At 43.2% G+C, this 16,909-nt stretch overlaps 1 protein-coding gene across 6 annotated transcripts in view; it reads left to right on the plus strand.

The window, feature by feature from the left end:
- The window catches only part of FAM114A1 (family with sequence similarity 114 member A1), a 91,587-nt gene that overhangs the window by 50,203 nt on the left and 24,475 nt on the right, over positions 1-16,909 (plus strand). For 5 of the 6 annotated variants that reach the window (XR_004283417.1, XM_032334096.1, XM_032334097.1 and 2 more), the window contains 5 exons: positions 1,781-1,904; positions 7,518-7,609; positions 9,262-9,423; positions 10,833-10,972; positions 13,862-13,934. Coding sequence is in view for 5 of the 6 variants with exons in the window: in XM_032334096.1 (XP_032189987.1) it covers positions 1,781-1,904; positions 7,518-7,609; positions 9,262-9,423; positions 10,833-10,972; positions 13,862-13,934 (591 nt within the window). In the remaining variant the exon portion in view is untranslated. The remainder of the gene's footprint in view (positions 1-1,780; positions 1,905-7,517; positions 7,610-9,261; positions 9,424-10,832; positions 10,973-13,861; positions 13,935-16,909) is intronic. The other variant, XM_032334099.1, reaches the window with a different exon arrangement.

Below are 16,909 nucleotides of genomic sequence, written 5' to 3' on the forward strand. Positions count from 1 at the left end.
GATTATTTGTTCCATTTCTTTGAAAAAAATGATGTTATTTTGATAGGGATTGCATTAAATGTGTAGATTGCTCTAACTAGCATAGATATTTTCACAATATTTGTTCTTCCAATCCATGAGCATGGAATGTTTTTCCATTTCTTTGTGTCTTCCTCAATTTCTTTCATGAGTACTTTGTAGTTTTCTGAGTATAGGCTCTTTGCCTCTTTGGTTAGGTTTATTCCTAGTTATCTTATGGTTTTGGGTGCAATTGTAAATGGGATTGACTCCTTAATTTCTCTTTCTTCTGTCTTGCTGTTGGTGTGTACAAGTGCAACTGATTTCTATGCATTGATTTTTATATCCTGACACTTTTGAATTCCTGTATGAGTTATAGCAGTTTTGGAGTGGAGTCTTTTGGATTTTCCACATAAAGTATCATATCATTTGCATAGAGTAAAAGTTTGACTTTTTTGCCAATTCAGATGCCTTTTATTTCTTTTTGTTGTCTGATTGCTGAGGCTAGGACTTTTAGTACTATGTTGAATAGCAGTGGTGATAACGGACATCCCAGCCATGTTCCTGACCTTAGGGGAAAAGCTCTCAGTTTTTCCCATTGAGAATGGTATTCACTGTGGGTTTTTCGTAGATGGCTCTGATGATATTGAGGTATATACCTTCTATCCCTCTACTGTGAAGGGTTTTGATCAAGAAAGGATGCCGTACTTTGTTAAATGCTTTTTCAGCATCTATTGAGAGTGTCATATGGTTCTTGTTCTTTCTTTTATTAATCTATCATATCACATTGATTGATTTGCAGATGTTGAACCAAACTTGCAGCCCAGGAATAAATTCCATGTGGTCATGGTGAATAATCCTTTTAATGTACTGTTTGAGCCTATTGGCTAGTATTTTGGTGAGAATTTTTGCATCCGTGTTCATCAAGGATGTTGGTCTATAATTCCCCTTTTTGATGGGGTCTTTGTCTGGTTTGGGGATCAAAGTAAGGCTGACCTCATAAAATGAGTTTGAAAGTTTTCCTTCCATTTCTATTTTTTGTAACAGTTTCAGGAGAATAAGTATTAATTCTTTAAGTGTTTGGTAGAATTCCCCTGGGAAGCCGTCTGGAGCTGAGCTGTTGTTGGGAGATTTTGGATGACTGCTTCAATCTTCTTACTGGTTGTGGATCTGTTCAGGTTTTCTATTTCTTCCTGGTTCAGTTTTGGTAATTTATATGTCTCTAGGAATGCATCCATTTCTTCCAGATTGTCAAATTTGCTGGTGTATAGTTGCTCATAATATGTTCCTATAATTGTTTGTATTTCTTTGGTGTTGGTTGTGATCTCTCCTCTTTTATTCCATCCTCATTTTACAGATAAGGAAGGAAAGTTTAAATAAATTACCTGAGGGCACATAATTCATCAGTGAGGGGCTCATATTTGAATTCAGAGTTGACAGCACCAGTGTTTTTACCCACGAGGCTAGAAGGGCTACAGCCAAATTTATTTAGCTTCTGCTGTTTGCACCTGTGTAACATTCACATTTGCTGTTCCATTTACCCTCACAAAGGATCCCAATGAAGTGTGGGTCTCATGTTAAAATTTTTAAAACTGAGGCCCCGGGGCATATGTCACTCACCCAAAGGCACCCAGTTAATAGGCAGTAAATCCAGCATTCCACCCCGCCTTTCCCCCCACACCACCAAAGCCCCTCAGTCCCGGCAGAGCTGGCGACAGCCCCTCGTAAACGTGATTAACGGGAAAACAAGATGACAGTTACGCTGACCCATTTCTTTTTTCAGGTTCAGTCATTTTTAGCATCCCTTGATGGAGAGAAGCTGGAACTCTTAAAAAACGACCTGATTTCCATTAAAGACATCTTTGCAGCCAAAGAATTAGAGAATGAAGAGAGTCAAGAAGAACAAGGTAAAGGAAAATCATCGGTTAAACTGCCAAACAGGCAGTTCATAAAGACAGCCCTTTGACAGGGCGTGCTTTCATTCAAGAGCTCCTCCTCCTCACTTCCAAAGCGCTCTGTGCACCTGCTCCGTGACCGGAGCTGGCCGCGGGGCTCTGTGGTCCCCTCGTTGTCTGGGTGAGCACTCCTGTGGGAGGTGCCTTCATTGCCCTGGTGGGGGCGCAGCTCCTGGCACCCTGCAGGTGCGCAGGAAACATGGGTGCACAGAGCAGTGGAGAACAGGGCACGCTGAGCATGGCCCTGTGACTGGAGTTTATGCCCTGATATCTAATTGTTTATCTGCATGCGGTGGGCAGGTCTCTCCAGGGATTTCTTTGCCTACTTTTCTTATTATTTTTAATACCTATGCTTAGGAATTAAGGTGTATTTGTAAGTGGCCTGCCCTCTGTCTCCAGGCACCTAGTGACAGGACCCCCAAGGAGACGAGGACCTGTTTTATGCCAAACAAGTCTTCCTTGAGAGGGGGGATACCTGACTCCCTCTGCCTCCCCCACCCCCCAACATTGGTGTCCTGGCTCTCAAATAAACAAATAAAAATCTTAAAGAAAAAAATACAGAAGGTGGGACGCCTGGGTGGCTCAGTGGGTTAAGCCTCTGCCTTCGGCTCAGGTCATGGTCTCAGGTCCTGGGATCGAGCCTCACATCGGGCTCTCTGCTCAGCAGGGAGCCTGCTTTCCCCTCTCTCTCTACCTGCCTTTCTGCCTACTTGTGATCTCTGTCTGTCAAATAAATAAATAAAATCTTAAAATATATATATATATATAGAAGGTAATTAAAAAAAAAAAAGAATTGTTTTAGGTTGCCCGTTTAGGAGCAGAATATAGCAAAATATTTGCTGTTGTACATGGAGAGTGATTTCTTACTGATGTCATCATCACCTAGCCGTGCAGCCACTGTTGTTGGGGTTATGCTGACACATAAGGCCACCACGGGACACACAAGGCTGCCTTCTCCCAGCTCCAAGGTCCATTTGAAACATGTGCACGCTCACTGGCCGTATGGCCTGCAACAAGTTATGTAACTTTTCTGAAACTCATTATCTGCACCTGTGAAATGGAGAAACGGATACATATTCCCCAGGGCTATTGTGAGGCTCGAATTAGATAATGTATGTAAAGATGTATTTTACAGAGCTTGGCTCACAGAACAGCTCAAAAATGTTCACCAGTGTTGTTTCTTAAAGTGCTAAAACAATGCTGGGAAAACAGTAAAGGTACGCTAAACTGTAGCTTTTCTTTATAATCATACTTTCATCACCCAAACGCAGAGTGATAGCGCATGTTCATCCCCATCGATTAGCTGGAAGTGTTTTTTCCCCAAGTGTGTTGCACACCTTTATTTATTTTTTTAAAGATTTTATTTATTTATTTGTCAGAGAGAGAGAGCACAAATAGGCAGAGTGGCAGGCAGAGGCAGAGAGAGAAGCAGGCTCCCCAATGAGCAAGAAGCCAGATGCGGGACTCAATCCCAGGAGCCTGGGATCATGACCTGAGCTGAAGGAAGCAGTTTAACTGACTGAGCCACTCAGGCATCCCTGAACACCTTTAATCAAAGCTCAAACACAAGGACTGAGGGCTTCAGCCTCAATGCTCAGGGCAAAATTATTCTAAGCATTTGCAAACTGTTATTTAAATACTATCTCCCACTTTAGTCTCCTACTGACCTTATGTGCCTTCCATCTAATGAGATTTATCCTCATGGCATCAAAATAGAAGGCTCAATTACACTGAAGAATAGAAAGAGGCCACTGGCCAAGAGTATTGGAGAGTAATGTTTTTGAGCATTTGTGTGTTTCTGCAAGAGCCCCAAAGCAGGACAGCATTGCCTTTGTTTTAATAATCTGAAATAATCTGAAACTGGCTGTCAGAGTTCATACAGGTAATATTATGGGCCCAAGATGAACCAAGAGAGATGCCTGTTTTCCAGAGTAATGATCACCCAAAAAGATCCAGGTTATTTCTCTTTGGTTGCATGATGCCAGAGGTAGACCTGGATCCTATAGGGCGTGTCATTCAGAAAGGATAAAAAGAAGATTCCAGATTTCTCCTAACCTCAAAGTGATAGTGTTGTGGGTGCAAGTTAAAGCAGTACACATCCCCAGCTAGCACAATTTCTTAGAGAGGATCCTTGATTCAATACTATTAGATGGAAAATGTTACTATATGCAGTGTGTTCCAGTCTTAATATGAGCTTCAGTAAATTGGGATTTTTTTTCCCCTATGACCCCCCCCCCAAAAAAAAAATATATATATGATGAAGTCCTGAACACAATGCTTAGGAAATGGTTGATTTATCTCTCCATAAGTAAACCCTATTATCTCCCATAATATATCCATTTTCCCACAGGACATCTCCAGATTATCAAAACACTATTAATTTTAATTAACTTAATTTAATAAATAAATGTCAGACACGTAAAGGATCACCAGGAGAAAAGAATAGCAGGGGTGTCATTAAATCAGTCCAATTATGATGGAGCGTGACAGCTCCATCCAGGGGGAGGGATTATCTGAATGCCATAGAGAGGATGTCACCAGCGGGCCGAGAAGCCAGGAGGAAAACTCTGGGAGAAACCAAAGCATTCCATGCACTTTTTTTTTTTCCCCTTGTAAGCATTTACATTCCTAAAAGCCTCTTAACACCTAAATAATTCATTTGCAAGTCTTGGAAAAATGTATCCAACTGTCATTTTTAGATAAACTCAACCTTGGGCTCCTCTGTGTTTGATGGTGTTAGCTAATGATTTGCATGTTTGTCTTTCCAGCAGCGTGTAATTTTATCACACTGCCATGGGTCTCTAATTTGGTTTACCACTATCGTGAAGAGGTTTTTAAAAGGCTATTTTCTATTTTTATTGCCTTGGTGAAGATCTGGACCTTATGTATGAACCAAGTGCTATAGTAATAGGTGTTCTTTGTGGCAATGTTATTTATCATCTGTTTTTACCCACTTCCGTTTTTCTCTGTAATTTTTTTCCCCTAAAATACGTGCTAAAAGTTATCAGTGTCCTTTTCTGTTTTCTAGAACAAAAAGCATTTAAAAGCTGGAGTGACACAAACTGCTTGCCTCCGAGTTTAGTGTTGATGATTCCCAGATACTTTTAATCTCCCTGTGTTTATATCTTTGTCGCCCATAACAATATAGTTAGATAAAACTTTAGTGTTTACAAAACACTTTCACATTTGCTGTATTATTTGATCTCTTACAGCAATGCTACAGCTGAGATGGGTGGGTTTTATTTTATTTTGCATTTTAAAGATTTTATTTATTTGAGAGAGCACAAGCAGGGGGGAAGGGTAGAGGGAGAGGGAGAAGCAGGCTCCCTACTGAGCAGGGAGCCTGACGAGGGGCTCAATCCCAGGACCCTGAGATCACCACCCAAGAGGGAGGCAGAGGCTTAACCAACTGAACCACTGAGGCGCCCCAGTAGGTGGGTTTTATTATCCTAAATTTACAGGAGGACATAGAAGCTAAGAACCATGACTAGCCCCAGGCCACAGATTCTCTGAATGCAGGAACTGGGGTAAAAACCCACAACTGCCACAATTAAGTCCGGGGCTCTTTTTGCCCTGCAGTATTACCTCCTACAGAATGAGAAAGACCAGGTAATTTGGAACAAGACCTTAGTCAATGCCACCCAGGTGTGTCCCTGCCCCCTCTTACTTTGTCTTCCTAGAGAGGATGAGACCAAAACCTCTGCCCAGCAGAGAGAGGATCTCAGCTTTGTTTCTCTCTCTGACTCTAGCCCTCTATCTCTCCTTTTGTGCAAGTAGTTAATGTCTTCTTTTTCTTGAAGACTAGGTTCATGTATCACCTCCTCTAGGAAGCCTTCTTAACAACCCCTCTGAGAATAAGATTCGGTGCACTCAGCACACTTACCTCTTTGGGTTATAATGACTGGCTAGTGTCAGCTTCATCCTGAACAAAGACACCCATCTCTCTCTCTCTCTCTCTGTCTCCATCCCCCACAAGGTACACACCTCCCCGCCCCTGCTGCAGCCACCCTGGCCTCCTTGCTGTCCCTGAGCAAGCCGGGCACACTCCCTCTCGGACTTCGAGTTGGCTGGACAGCTCTGCCCGCTCCCCATCTGGTGTTGCTCACCCCTCCCTTCAGTTCATTACTCAAATGGCATCTTGTCAGTTACCCTCTCGTTTCCCGACCGACCCCCAGCCATCCCTGTTCCTCTGCCTTGGTTTATACTTCTCCATAAAACTTACCATCTGACATATATGTTTTATTTCTCTATTCTGTTTATTAATGTGTCTATCCCCCGAGAATATGCGGATTCTAGATGATGTGATGAAGCCCAGTGTTGTGAACAAAGACCTGCAGGTTACCCCCGGCTGTCTCCACAAGCTGCTAATTAGCCATTTTGTCTGTAAAGCAGAAAAGAGTACATACGCCCAAGTGCTAGATACAGGTTTTCTCACATGGCTTAGCTGTCCCTGAAGCTACTGCCTTCACCCACTGACATAAGCCAGAGTATTTTCGGATGATGTAATCAGGGCCGATGCTTTTATCTCCCCCCCACATACAAAGTGGTGATGAACGCGCCATGCAATCAATTCTTCAGCACTTGGACACTTTAAAAACGGTTTTAACCCGCAGATACAAATGAGAAAAAGAAATAGGATTGTAATTTTTAAAAATCTCTCTTTATTGCCCACCAATGATATCCATTTATTTTTATCTGAGGCTGTAGTATGCATACCGTGTTCTGTGTGCTCTCTATATTATTCTATATGATACAATTTATCAACAAACTATTTAATAAATACTTATTTAATAAATACTTAGAATAAATAAATAATACTTGTTAAATAAATACCAAGTATTTATTAAACAGTTATGTTCCAGGCACTGTGTTACACACTCCAAATTCAAGAATGAGCAGAAGCAAATACCATGTCTGTCTTTAGGCAGCTTCCATCTGGAGGGAAGCATAGTAAGAAGTAGTATAGGGCCAACAGGTATCCCCAGAAACCTTGGGACATTTCTCCAGAGATGCGGTGTCATTACTTCTGATAGCATATGGTTTGTGGAACAAGTTCAGCTAGCTAAGCACTGTGGCTCTGTGGCCATAAAAGGGTGTCCTGGGTATTACTAGGGTTGCAGTGCTAAGCACAGCAATTCTCCAGGTCATAAATATGTGGTTGTCTGGGTCTTCTAGACCTGAGCTACGTCATTCATTTGTTATTTGTTCAGCAGATAGCTACTGATTATGTACAGCTGCAAGCAAGACTGATCACTGGCTCCCTGTCCTCATGTGGCCTTCAGGCCAGCCTGGGGGTCCCCCCCCTCCCCAGCTAGAACTTCAAACAACACAAGGCTCGGGCAGCCCCTCGCATGGCGACAGCAGCCGGCTGCCTGACTGTCTGACTGTCGTCCTTGTCAGCGGGTGCTCCTAAGCTGCTCTCTGGCAGGTGGGGGTGGGGGGTGGGTGACTGTTGAGCCACCCACTTTGATTCTGACTTCAGGCTGTAAGGTCAGGGGAACTGCTACATTTTGAAGGATGAAAAAAAAAATCACGCTTCCGACGTCTGTCATTTTCTGTCTCCAGCCTCAGAGGAAAAGGGAGAAGAATTTGCTAGCACGCTTACGGAACTTCTCTTTGAATTACATGTCGCGGCCACACCCGACAAGCTCAATAAGGTCAGCACTGTCTACGTCAGAGTTTTTATTGTTGTTGCTCTTTTTAGGGTATTGGTTGTAAAAATTCAAGTGATCCACCTGAAATGGACAAACCCCAAGCCCCGAATGGCACAGGAGGGGAGGAGAGTGTGATCCCCGGGGGCCACACAGTGAAATGTGATGGGAGGGAACATGCAACAGGTCACTAGTAATTACCCTGTGACCTTGAACAAGTCACTTCTCCTCAAGGTAGACTTGTATATCGGAGCTGTGGGTGTCTTCCGCACCGGCGAAGGAAGAGGGGTGCAGGCTCACCAAAGGGCTTTTGTAAATTCCATCTCCCTTACCCCCGTGGGGGTGACGAGTCAGAATGAGGCAGAGAGAAGCCCATCAGCCCGTCAGCCACGCGTCTCCTCCCCAATACCCCACCCCGAATGCCGGTGCCACGCCGTGTCCTAGAAGGATCCAGCCTTGTCAGTCTGGCTGCTTCCAATTGTATGTTTTGCGAGGTCTTGCTGTAGAGCTTCTTAATGAGGGCACTCATTATTAATTACTTAGAACTGCGTTCTTTTTCCTGTTCACTCTCTCTCTCTCTCTCTCTTTTTCCCTTCTCTTTAGCAAGCGGTAGGGGACGCAGGTAACACTTATCAAGGTGGGTGAGGAAAGGGCAGGATGAGGCAATGAGGGGAGACATGAGTAATTTCTTTATCTCGATAGAGGTCACCGGTTCTGACAGGTCAGTGACTTGAACACAGCAGGGAAATTGCCTCATTCATCTCTGCGCAGCACCTGCCTCTGCTAGGGGAGAGAGAGAGAGAAAGAGTGTGTGTGTGTGTGTGTGTGTGTGTGCACACACGCGCGTGGGTCCCATGGTGCCTCCCAGGTGCCACTGGCTTGTTGACAAAAGCAGGTGAGCTTGAAGAGGAGAAGCAAGTTGAACATAAACCCAGACATAGCAAACAGCTTTAGGCTATAATGATAAAAGCTGGATGAGCTGCCCTTTCTCCATTCAGGGAGTAACAGGGAAGGGAGGTCGCTCCGCTTTGTCACGTGAGCCGTAATGCCTTCGGCCACAGGTTGCTCTGCCTGTATTTGTGAAACGAAGCTAGTCACAGAGCAGCCCCTGGTCTTCACAACGGCACCTCTCCTTCCCCTGGCGTGACTGGGCGAGAGCTGAGCCATCCTCCATCCTCCCCGTGTCATACATTATTAGGTCCATGAAACATTAAGGGCTTCATGAGACATAACAAATGAGGAAATTTGCTTCAGCAATGACCCTGGCTAAATCTCTCGCCTGTATATATATATAAAGTACGATTATTCTTTTATAGTTGGTCATGAAAAGTGAAAAATACACTATCACTCTTTCAAGGTCACTGTCGTTTTTATTCTTAATCTGTGTATCCTTTTACAGTGATCTCTGAAAAGGGTCCGCAGTGTTCTCTCCATCTTTCCTTTCTGTTCTGGCCCCTTTCCTTACTTGGGAGTCACCAGAAATCACCAACAAGGTGTTTTTAGGGAGACTAAGGATTTGCCCCCATCAACTTTTTAAACGTACAGAGAATCACCCCAGAAGGTGGAGGGCAACAGTACTCTAGTCTTGGGATTGGAATGTCTTAGTCTCCAGATTTGCATAACGAATGAGTTGCTTTGGCTTGGTCGGGGCTTTGCAGGCCATGAAGAAAGCGCATGACTGGGTAGAAGAAGATGAGGCTACGGTGTCCATAAATATGGCGGAACCGTCGGAGGACAACACTGGAGAGGAAGAGACGGAAGAGAAACCAGAAAATCCTGAAGAAGCCAAAAAGGAAGAAAGGAGAACTAAGACAGTTGAGGTACATTTATTGGAGCGTGGCCACCTGAAGAGCAGTAATATGACTTTAATTTTATTAGCAGCTGAATTTCGAGTGAGGAGAAACCACTTCATTTTCATTTGCGCCCTGTTTCAACAGTATAGAAATATGAGGATTAATGTGATAAACACTAAAATTTCTCAATGCCAGGGCAGTTCGTGACTTAGCATAGATGTTGTCATTTTCCTCCAGAGCTTCATGAGCTTTAATTTAATGGAAAAAAGATCCTCAAGAACATCTTTGATTTATCATTAGAATAAAATTCCATCTGATATGCAAATTTGTAACTATAAAATGTCTTTATGCCCCATAAACTAATGAGGCAATTGAAGCTTTTTTCCCAAAAAAAATTTCACGGCCACAGTTTTTATTCTGTAGTTTAATAAATTAATGTGTGCGTAATTTATAGCCTGCCTGTGTTCAAAACTGAGTGTGTAGTAACTTCATTTTTACACTGAATTTTCATTTTAGAGAAAGTGGTTTTTTTTTTCTTAAGATTTTATTTACTTATTTGTGAGGGAGAGAGAGTGAGTGGGAGGGAGAAGGAGAGAGACTCTGAAGCAGATTCCGCGCTGAGTGCAAAGTCGGATGCGGGGCTTGATCCCACAACTGTGAAAGCATGACCTGATCCGAAACCGAGAGTCAGGCACTTAACCGAGCAAGCCACCCAGGCACCCCCAGAAAGTAACTTTGTAAATTCAGTCACTGTAAAGAGAAATGGCCATTGAGATTTCTTTATTCAGTCGCCCTTCCACAAGCATTTTTGAGCCCCTGCCTGGTGTGTGCCCAGAGTCTCTCTGAGAACTAGGGACACGGTTGTAAGTGTTGCCGTATACCTGGGGGCCTGGCAATACTTCCTTTTTAGCACAGCATTTCTCCTTAGAAGAGTATCAGATATGCCCATTAACCTTTGGTTAGACTTTTCAGACCTTTTTTTTTTTTTTTTAAAGAATTGTATATATATTTGTTAACATTATAAGGTAGTTGTTGTTAAGTAAACTCTACCCCCAAGGTGGGACTTGAACTCACGACTCTGTGATCAAGAGTCCCGTGCGCTATGGACTGAGCCAGCCAGGTGCCCCATATCACAGGGGTTTTTATTTATTATTTATTTATTTATTTATTTATTTATTGGTAAAGATTTTATTTATTTATTTGACAGAGAGAGACCCTGTGAGAGAGGGAACACAAGCAGGGGGAGAGGGAGAGGGAAGCAGGCTTCCCATGGAGCAAGGAGCCCCACGTAGGACTCGATCCCAGGACCCTGGAATCATGACCTGAGCCGAAGGCAGACGCTTAACAACTGAGCCACCCATGTGCCCACATCACAGGGTTTTTTAAAAAGCTTCTGCTCTGTGGATAATTGTCTTACTTGCATTTATCTGTTTCAGGAAGTGTATATGCTGTCCATCGAAAGTCTGGCAGAAGTAACAGCACGCTGTATCGAGCAGCTTCATAAAGTAGCAGAATTAATTCTTCACGGGCAAGAAGAGGAAAAACCAGCTCAGGACCAAGCAAGAGTTCTGATAAAGTAAATGTTACTTTTAATTTTTATGTTTCCAGTATTATATATGTGTGCCATTCACACACATGCCCCCTAGGCTGCTAAAGTTTTAAATTATAAGTCAACTAATTCCATTGTTCTGTGGTCATCTTAAGAAATAGACTCTCTTAGGATTCACAGGATTCTTAGCTGAATCATGTTAGCAAGAATAATAATTAGGAATTATTTATGAAGAGACTTAAGGAAAGACACACTAAAGCGTTCAAGGTTAAGTGTTTATTTTCACAGAACGAAGTCTTAGAAGTACAGACTTTTAAGAGTAATTGCATTTTTAACACACCACAAGAATAGAGAAAGAACATCTTTTCGTGCGACTTCTCAGCCAGCTTTGCAAAGATATTCAAACACACCCCTGCTGTTCCTAGGGACTGACACCAGCTCTGTGCACTCTGAATGCTGGCAAAGATGGTTGGTGATGTAAGCCAGTTCCCTGTGGATGGCATGTGTGTGCATATGTGCCGTCATATGTTAGATTCTTCAACAAATAGTAGCCACTATGATTAGTTGATCTAGTGAAATAAAAATGTGTATCGATGTGGCTTTACATACATGAAAATAGTCAGTATGGAGCCTCTATGAAAACAGTTGGTATGGAGCTAAAAAACAAGCCATTAACTTTACGCACGTGGCTTTATGCATGGTATAGAAAATTAGCACAAATCCAAACACCTTCTCATTACTACACAGACACAGGAATTAAAATAGAGCCTTCTAAAAATATATGGATACACACACACACACACACACACACACACACACGCTTCGCAACACCCCCATTCACTTTGCTAGCTGACTCGTCTTTGCTTATGACTGCACTTGGCATCGTAGATTGGGGAGCAAATGTTTCGTCAAAGAACTTTCCAGAAGGGGCTCCTGGGTGGATCAGTGGGTTAAAGCCTCCGCCTTCTGCTCAGGTCATGGTCCCACGGTCCTGGGATCGAGACCCGCATCGGGCTCTCTGCTCAGCGGGGAGCCTGCTTCCTCCTCTCTCTCTCTCTCTGCCTGCCTCCCTGCCTACTTGTGATCTGTCTGTCAAATAAATAGATAAAGTCTTTTAAAAAAAAGAACCTTCCAGAAAGTCAGTATTGCATCTCTGTGCTGCTGGTAGATTGCTCCTCACTTGTAACTTTGTGTCATTGAGTCTAGATGTTCTTACCTAAACATGTGAAAATGAAAGATATTAGAAGAACTACACAATCCTGCACTTAATAGACTTAGAAAAAATATGTACTTACCTTAGTATATAGAAGGAAGAGGAAAGGGAGAATTAGGAGATGTTTCGAATAGAGAGGAAAACCTCTAAGTGCTCTTTATATGTGTGTGGTACTTGTTTGTAAAGGGAGAGTGTTCAGAAGTCCCCACGTGTGTATAGTTGGACCTTACTCTTAGCACCTCTGATTTCCAGTCCAGATTATCCCAACCTTGCCAAGCTGCGCCAAGCAAAAGCTAACAAGACCTCACATTTGTCTGTATGAGACGTGCCTTTCCACCCATCTGCCCAAGAACATAGACAAAATGGCTCTGGGCTATCCCTGGACCTTACTCCTGAACCTTTCTGCAGATAAGTGTTGGATGGATGGATGATGGATGGATGGACGGATGGACGGATGGATGGGACGGTAGACAGATAGAGTTCAACAAACCAAAAAACATGACTTAGAACCCCTATTTATGGAAAAAAAGCTTAGCTCTACCGATTTCACTAGATCTTTTAAAATATAAGATTCTTGACTTGGAGTTACTGTTTTTCTAATAGCATTTTAACCACTATTCATAAAAGTCATCTATATGAATTATAAAAGAAAACAAATATTCACATCATTACGTTAACTGGGTTGTTTTCGGTTTTTGTCATCAAAGCAATATTTGCTAAATATTGCACCTGTCTTGCTTTATTTTCTTGGGGAAAATCCTTACAAGTCAAATGGCTAGAATGAACTTGGGAGTTTTGATATAAGTCTTAAGAACAGATTTTATAGGATCTTTATTATAAGGCATCTAATAAAAAATGTAATCAAGAAATCAACAGACATTTGAATTTGAATCCCAGCTCTGTCCCAGCATGTCCTAAGCAAGTTATTTAAGCTTCTTAGGGTGCCTGGCTAACTCAGTCCTTACAGCATGTGACTGGATCTCAGGGTCATGAGTTCAAGCCCCAAGTTGGGCGCAGGACATATTTAAAAAAAAAAAAAGTTGCTTAGCTTTCTTAAGCGCCAGTTTTATCATCTATAAAATGGGGATATTAATGTAATCCATAAGGTCACTGTGAGGATTAAATATGATTACTCATATTAAAGTACTTAATGGGGCACCTGGGTGGCTCAGTCAGTTAAGCATCTGACTGCAGCTCAAGTCATGATCCCAGGATCCTGGGATTGAGCCCCATGTCCAGCTCCCTGCTCAGTGGAGAGCCTCCTTCCCCCCCACCTCTGTCAAATAAAATCAATAAAATCTTAAAAAAAAAAAAAAAGTACTTGACATAGTACCTCAGTGAATGCTCATTATTATTTCAAAATGACCAGAAAGCGAGAGAAAATTCACTTGGCAAGAGGCTTACACTGCTAAACATATGGCACTCAAGCCTTAAATTTTCCTGCACATGCTTTTGATTCTAAAAACAGGTAGGGTGAATTAGGCAATTATTTGTTAACTACACATGCTGAGGAAACCAGGATTCGATTCAAGGGTAATCGTGAGTCATGGAAATTGTTGGAGAATACATTTCCACAAAACACCTTCAAATTTGTGTGTGTCCTTTTAAATGGAATATGGTATCAATACCAGCCATTGTCTTGAGGGTTAAATTATTTTATCTGATGGAAAGTCCCCCAAAACCACTTTTTTTTTTCCTTTCAGATTAACTACTGCAATGTGTAAAGAAGTGGCCTCCTTATCAAAGAAGTTTATGAATTTTTTAACCACTGTTGGGGTGAGTTTCTAATACTGATTCTTTCTCCCACCCTTTATGGAAGCTGGGTCTGTGAGGAAGTGTGAGGAGACGTGCAGGAGGCCTTCTCTGATAGCTCCGTGTATAGACGCTGCGCCATGATGTCTCCCGAAACCATGCCAGAAGCACCTTCTGTCAGGACAGGTGGCCTAGGGCTCTCACCTGACTGGGTTCTAGTTCTGACCCTGCCATCTTCAACTTACAAGATATTAGGTGGGTTTTGAAATATCCGTGGGCCTCATTTTCTTTATTTGTTTAAAAAGAAGTCAGGGGTGCCTGTGCGGCTCTGTCAGTTAAGCGTCTACCTTTGGCTCAGGTCATGACCCCGGGGTCCTGGGATCCAGTCCCGAGTCGGGCTCCTGGCTCAGCATAGAGTCAGCTTCTCTGTCTCCCTCTGCTCCTCCCCGCTGCCTGGCTGGTGCTCTCTAAATAAACAAATAGAAGCCGAATGAAGGTTCCTTTCATTAATTAATATCTGTGATCTATAATTCAAGAATCTCTACTAGCATAATTTTGAATATTTGCATTCACTGTTGCCCTCAGAACCTGGCGTATGGACGCCACCCAAGGTGAGAGGCTTCTTGACTTTATTATTACACTTCAAGTGGAACCAAAAGACTTAGCCATGCGAGTAGTGTTTCTGTTGCACAGGGAACAACTTTGAAAAGGCTCATTGTAACCTGTGACATCTGCAATGACCCTGTCTCCCAGGAAGGGCCCGTTCCGATGTCCTGGAGGGCAGGACCGCACTGTAGCTCTCTGAGAGGACTCAGCTCAGCCTTTAACAGGAAGGAACAGAAACAAGCTCTATATAATCGACCCAGGAAAGGGACTTTATTAAAGGCAGTGGAGGAAAGTGAGCCTCTGGGGGACTCAGTGGCAGAATACATATTCCCTCTCCAAAGTCTCGCCATTCACGTGACTCAGTTGTAGCATTTCCCAGACCCCGTGTCTTTCCATTCGTATTCAGGCTTCCCGGCTGAGAAGGCTGTAGGACTCAGCAGTGTGGGTCCCATGTCCTCTTGGTATCGCCTGTAGTGACTGAGGGCAGGATGTTATCATGCAGACCGAGCTGGCTGTTGGGGTTCACTTCCCCACTCCACCCCCGCCAAGGCCAAGGGCAGTCCTCAAAAGAAGTGGAAATGACTATAGACCTGTCAGGAGAGAAGCGACTCAATTAATTAGGGCTGAATCATCTACTACCTGTTCGCTCTGTCGTCAAAGAATCTGGTTTGCTTCTCCTATTTCGTAAAACCTGAGCTTTCGTACTTGTAGGATTTGGGGGCTTCCACAGTGAGAGCTTCACTGTATGTAGGCAGAGTGACGGGCAGAAGAGAGAAGTTCATGGATATGATAGGCGTGATCAAACACATTCATGTGCTCAGTGTTGTCTGAGTAACTGGCCCCTGTGGGCTGTGGGGTGAGACTGCCAAGTTTAACAGAAACGTGTGAGGTCTTAATCAGGACGAGACAGCCTCAGCCACCCGGCTTCCCAAGGCTCTCTGTACCCTCTGCTCACTCTTTCCCCAGTTCTGGAGGTGGGAAACTGGGGCCCGAAGGGGTGGCTAATGCCCCCAGCCCTCTCAACTGATCGCTCACATCCCAGGTGGACGCCCATCGGACAGGTGGCCAACTGTTGGTTTCTCTTTGGCCATCTAGCGGTGGGGTGTGTGTGTGTGTGTGTGTGTGTGTGTGTGAAGAGAGAGAGATGGTTTCTATGACTCGTGGTGGACATCCTTTTATTTACAGTTGTGGGTAGTGTTCAGATGTTGCTTCCCATTTCTTTTGACCTGTTGTCTTCCAGTGCAGTGCACATCACCCAAATAACTTGTTAAAATGGAAGTTCTGAGCCCTCACCCTGGGGATGAGGACTGAGATTCTGCATAGTACATTCTGAGTAACAAGGTTCTAGCAACTGGTTGTGCACTTGCCCTTACACCCGTGTACACACGTATATTGTACATGTGTACTGGTGTTTGTGCTCACAAAATCCAGAAGACGCAGGTTACCACTTTGGAGAAAGAAAAGGCTAGAGCTAAACAGGGTTTACTGAAATGCCGTCCCGTCTCTGCAACACCCCCGATCCTGTGCTGGGATGAATGATGGACATTGGGTTTCTGTTCTCTGAAACAGCCATTATTCATAACTTGAAGTTAATGAGTGTGTATCGCTCTCCAGACTCCATTTAAATGGCTTGCACATCCCATTGATTCTGAAAACCAATGTCATTTTATTGCCCTCATTTTGATTATATTTTTAAGGTTTATTGATAATCAAATAAACATGAAAGCAGATACCATAATGGATTTTCTGGTTAGTTACTGAAATGACTGGGTTTTTAAAGAGTGTTTCCCCAAGACTCCATTGTGGTTTCCCAGTAAGATATTACTTTGCCCTCAGTAGAGCAGTGTTGATGGAAATTTGCTGCTCTGGAAAGATATATTTAATCTATATACTTTTGTTTACCATAAAATCTCCTGGGTACAGTAAGGAAAACCAACCTATTAAACTTGCCCTCTCTCTTTCCAGTCTCTTGAATTATTTATTGTCTCTAACACTTAGAGAAGACTGTTGATTGATAGACTAATAGTGAAAATAATAATAATGATAGTAACTCTAGCTCTCACTTTTTGGACACCTACTTAACATCAGGCTTTTCATATACTCATGGTTTGCAAATTGGAATCTGCAGATCTGTCTGGAAGTGATATTGAAGAATGGTTAATTTCAGGGTGCCTGAGTGGCTCATTCAGTGAGGCGGCAGACTCTTGATTTCAGGTCAGAACATGATCTCAGGTCCTGGGATGCACCCGCCATGTAGGGCTCTACGCTCAACAGGGAGTTAGCTTGAGGGTTTTCTGTCTTCTGCTCCCTCTGCCCCTCCCTGCTGCTGGTGCACAAGAGAGAGCATGCTCTCTCGCTTTCCCTCTCTCTCTAAAAGAAATAAATAAATCTTT

The sequence above is a fragment of the Mustela erminea genome, chromosome 2 (assembly GCF_009829155.1).
Source record: "Mustela erminea isolate mMusErm1 chromosome 2, mMusErm1.Pri, whole genome shotgun sequence".
In the NCBI taxonomy this organism is placed as follows: Eukaryota; Metazoa; Chordata; class Mammalia; order Carnivora; family Mustelidae; genus Mustela; species Mustela erminea.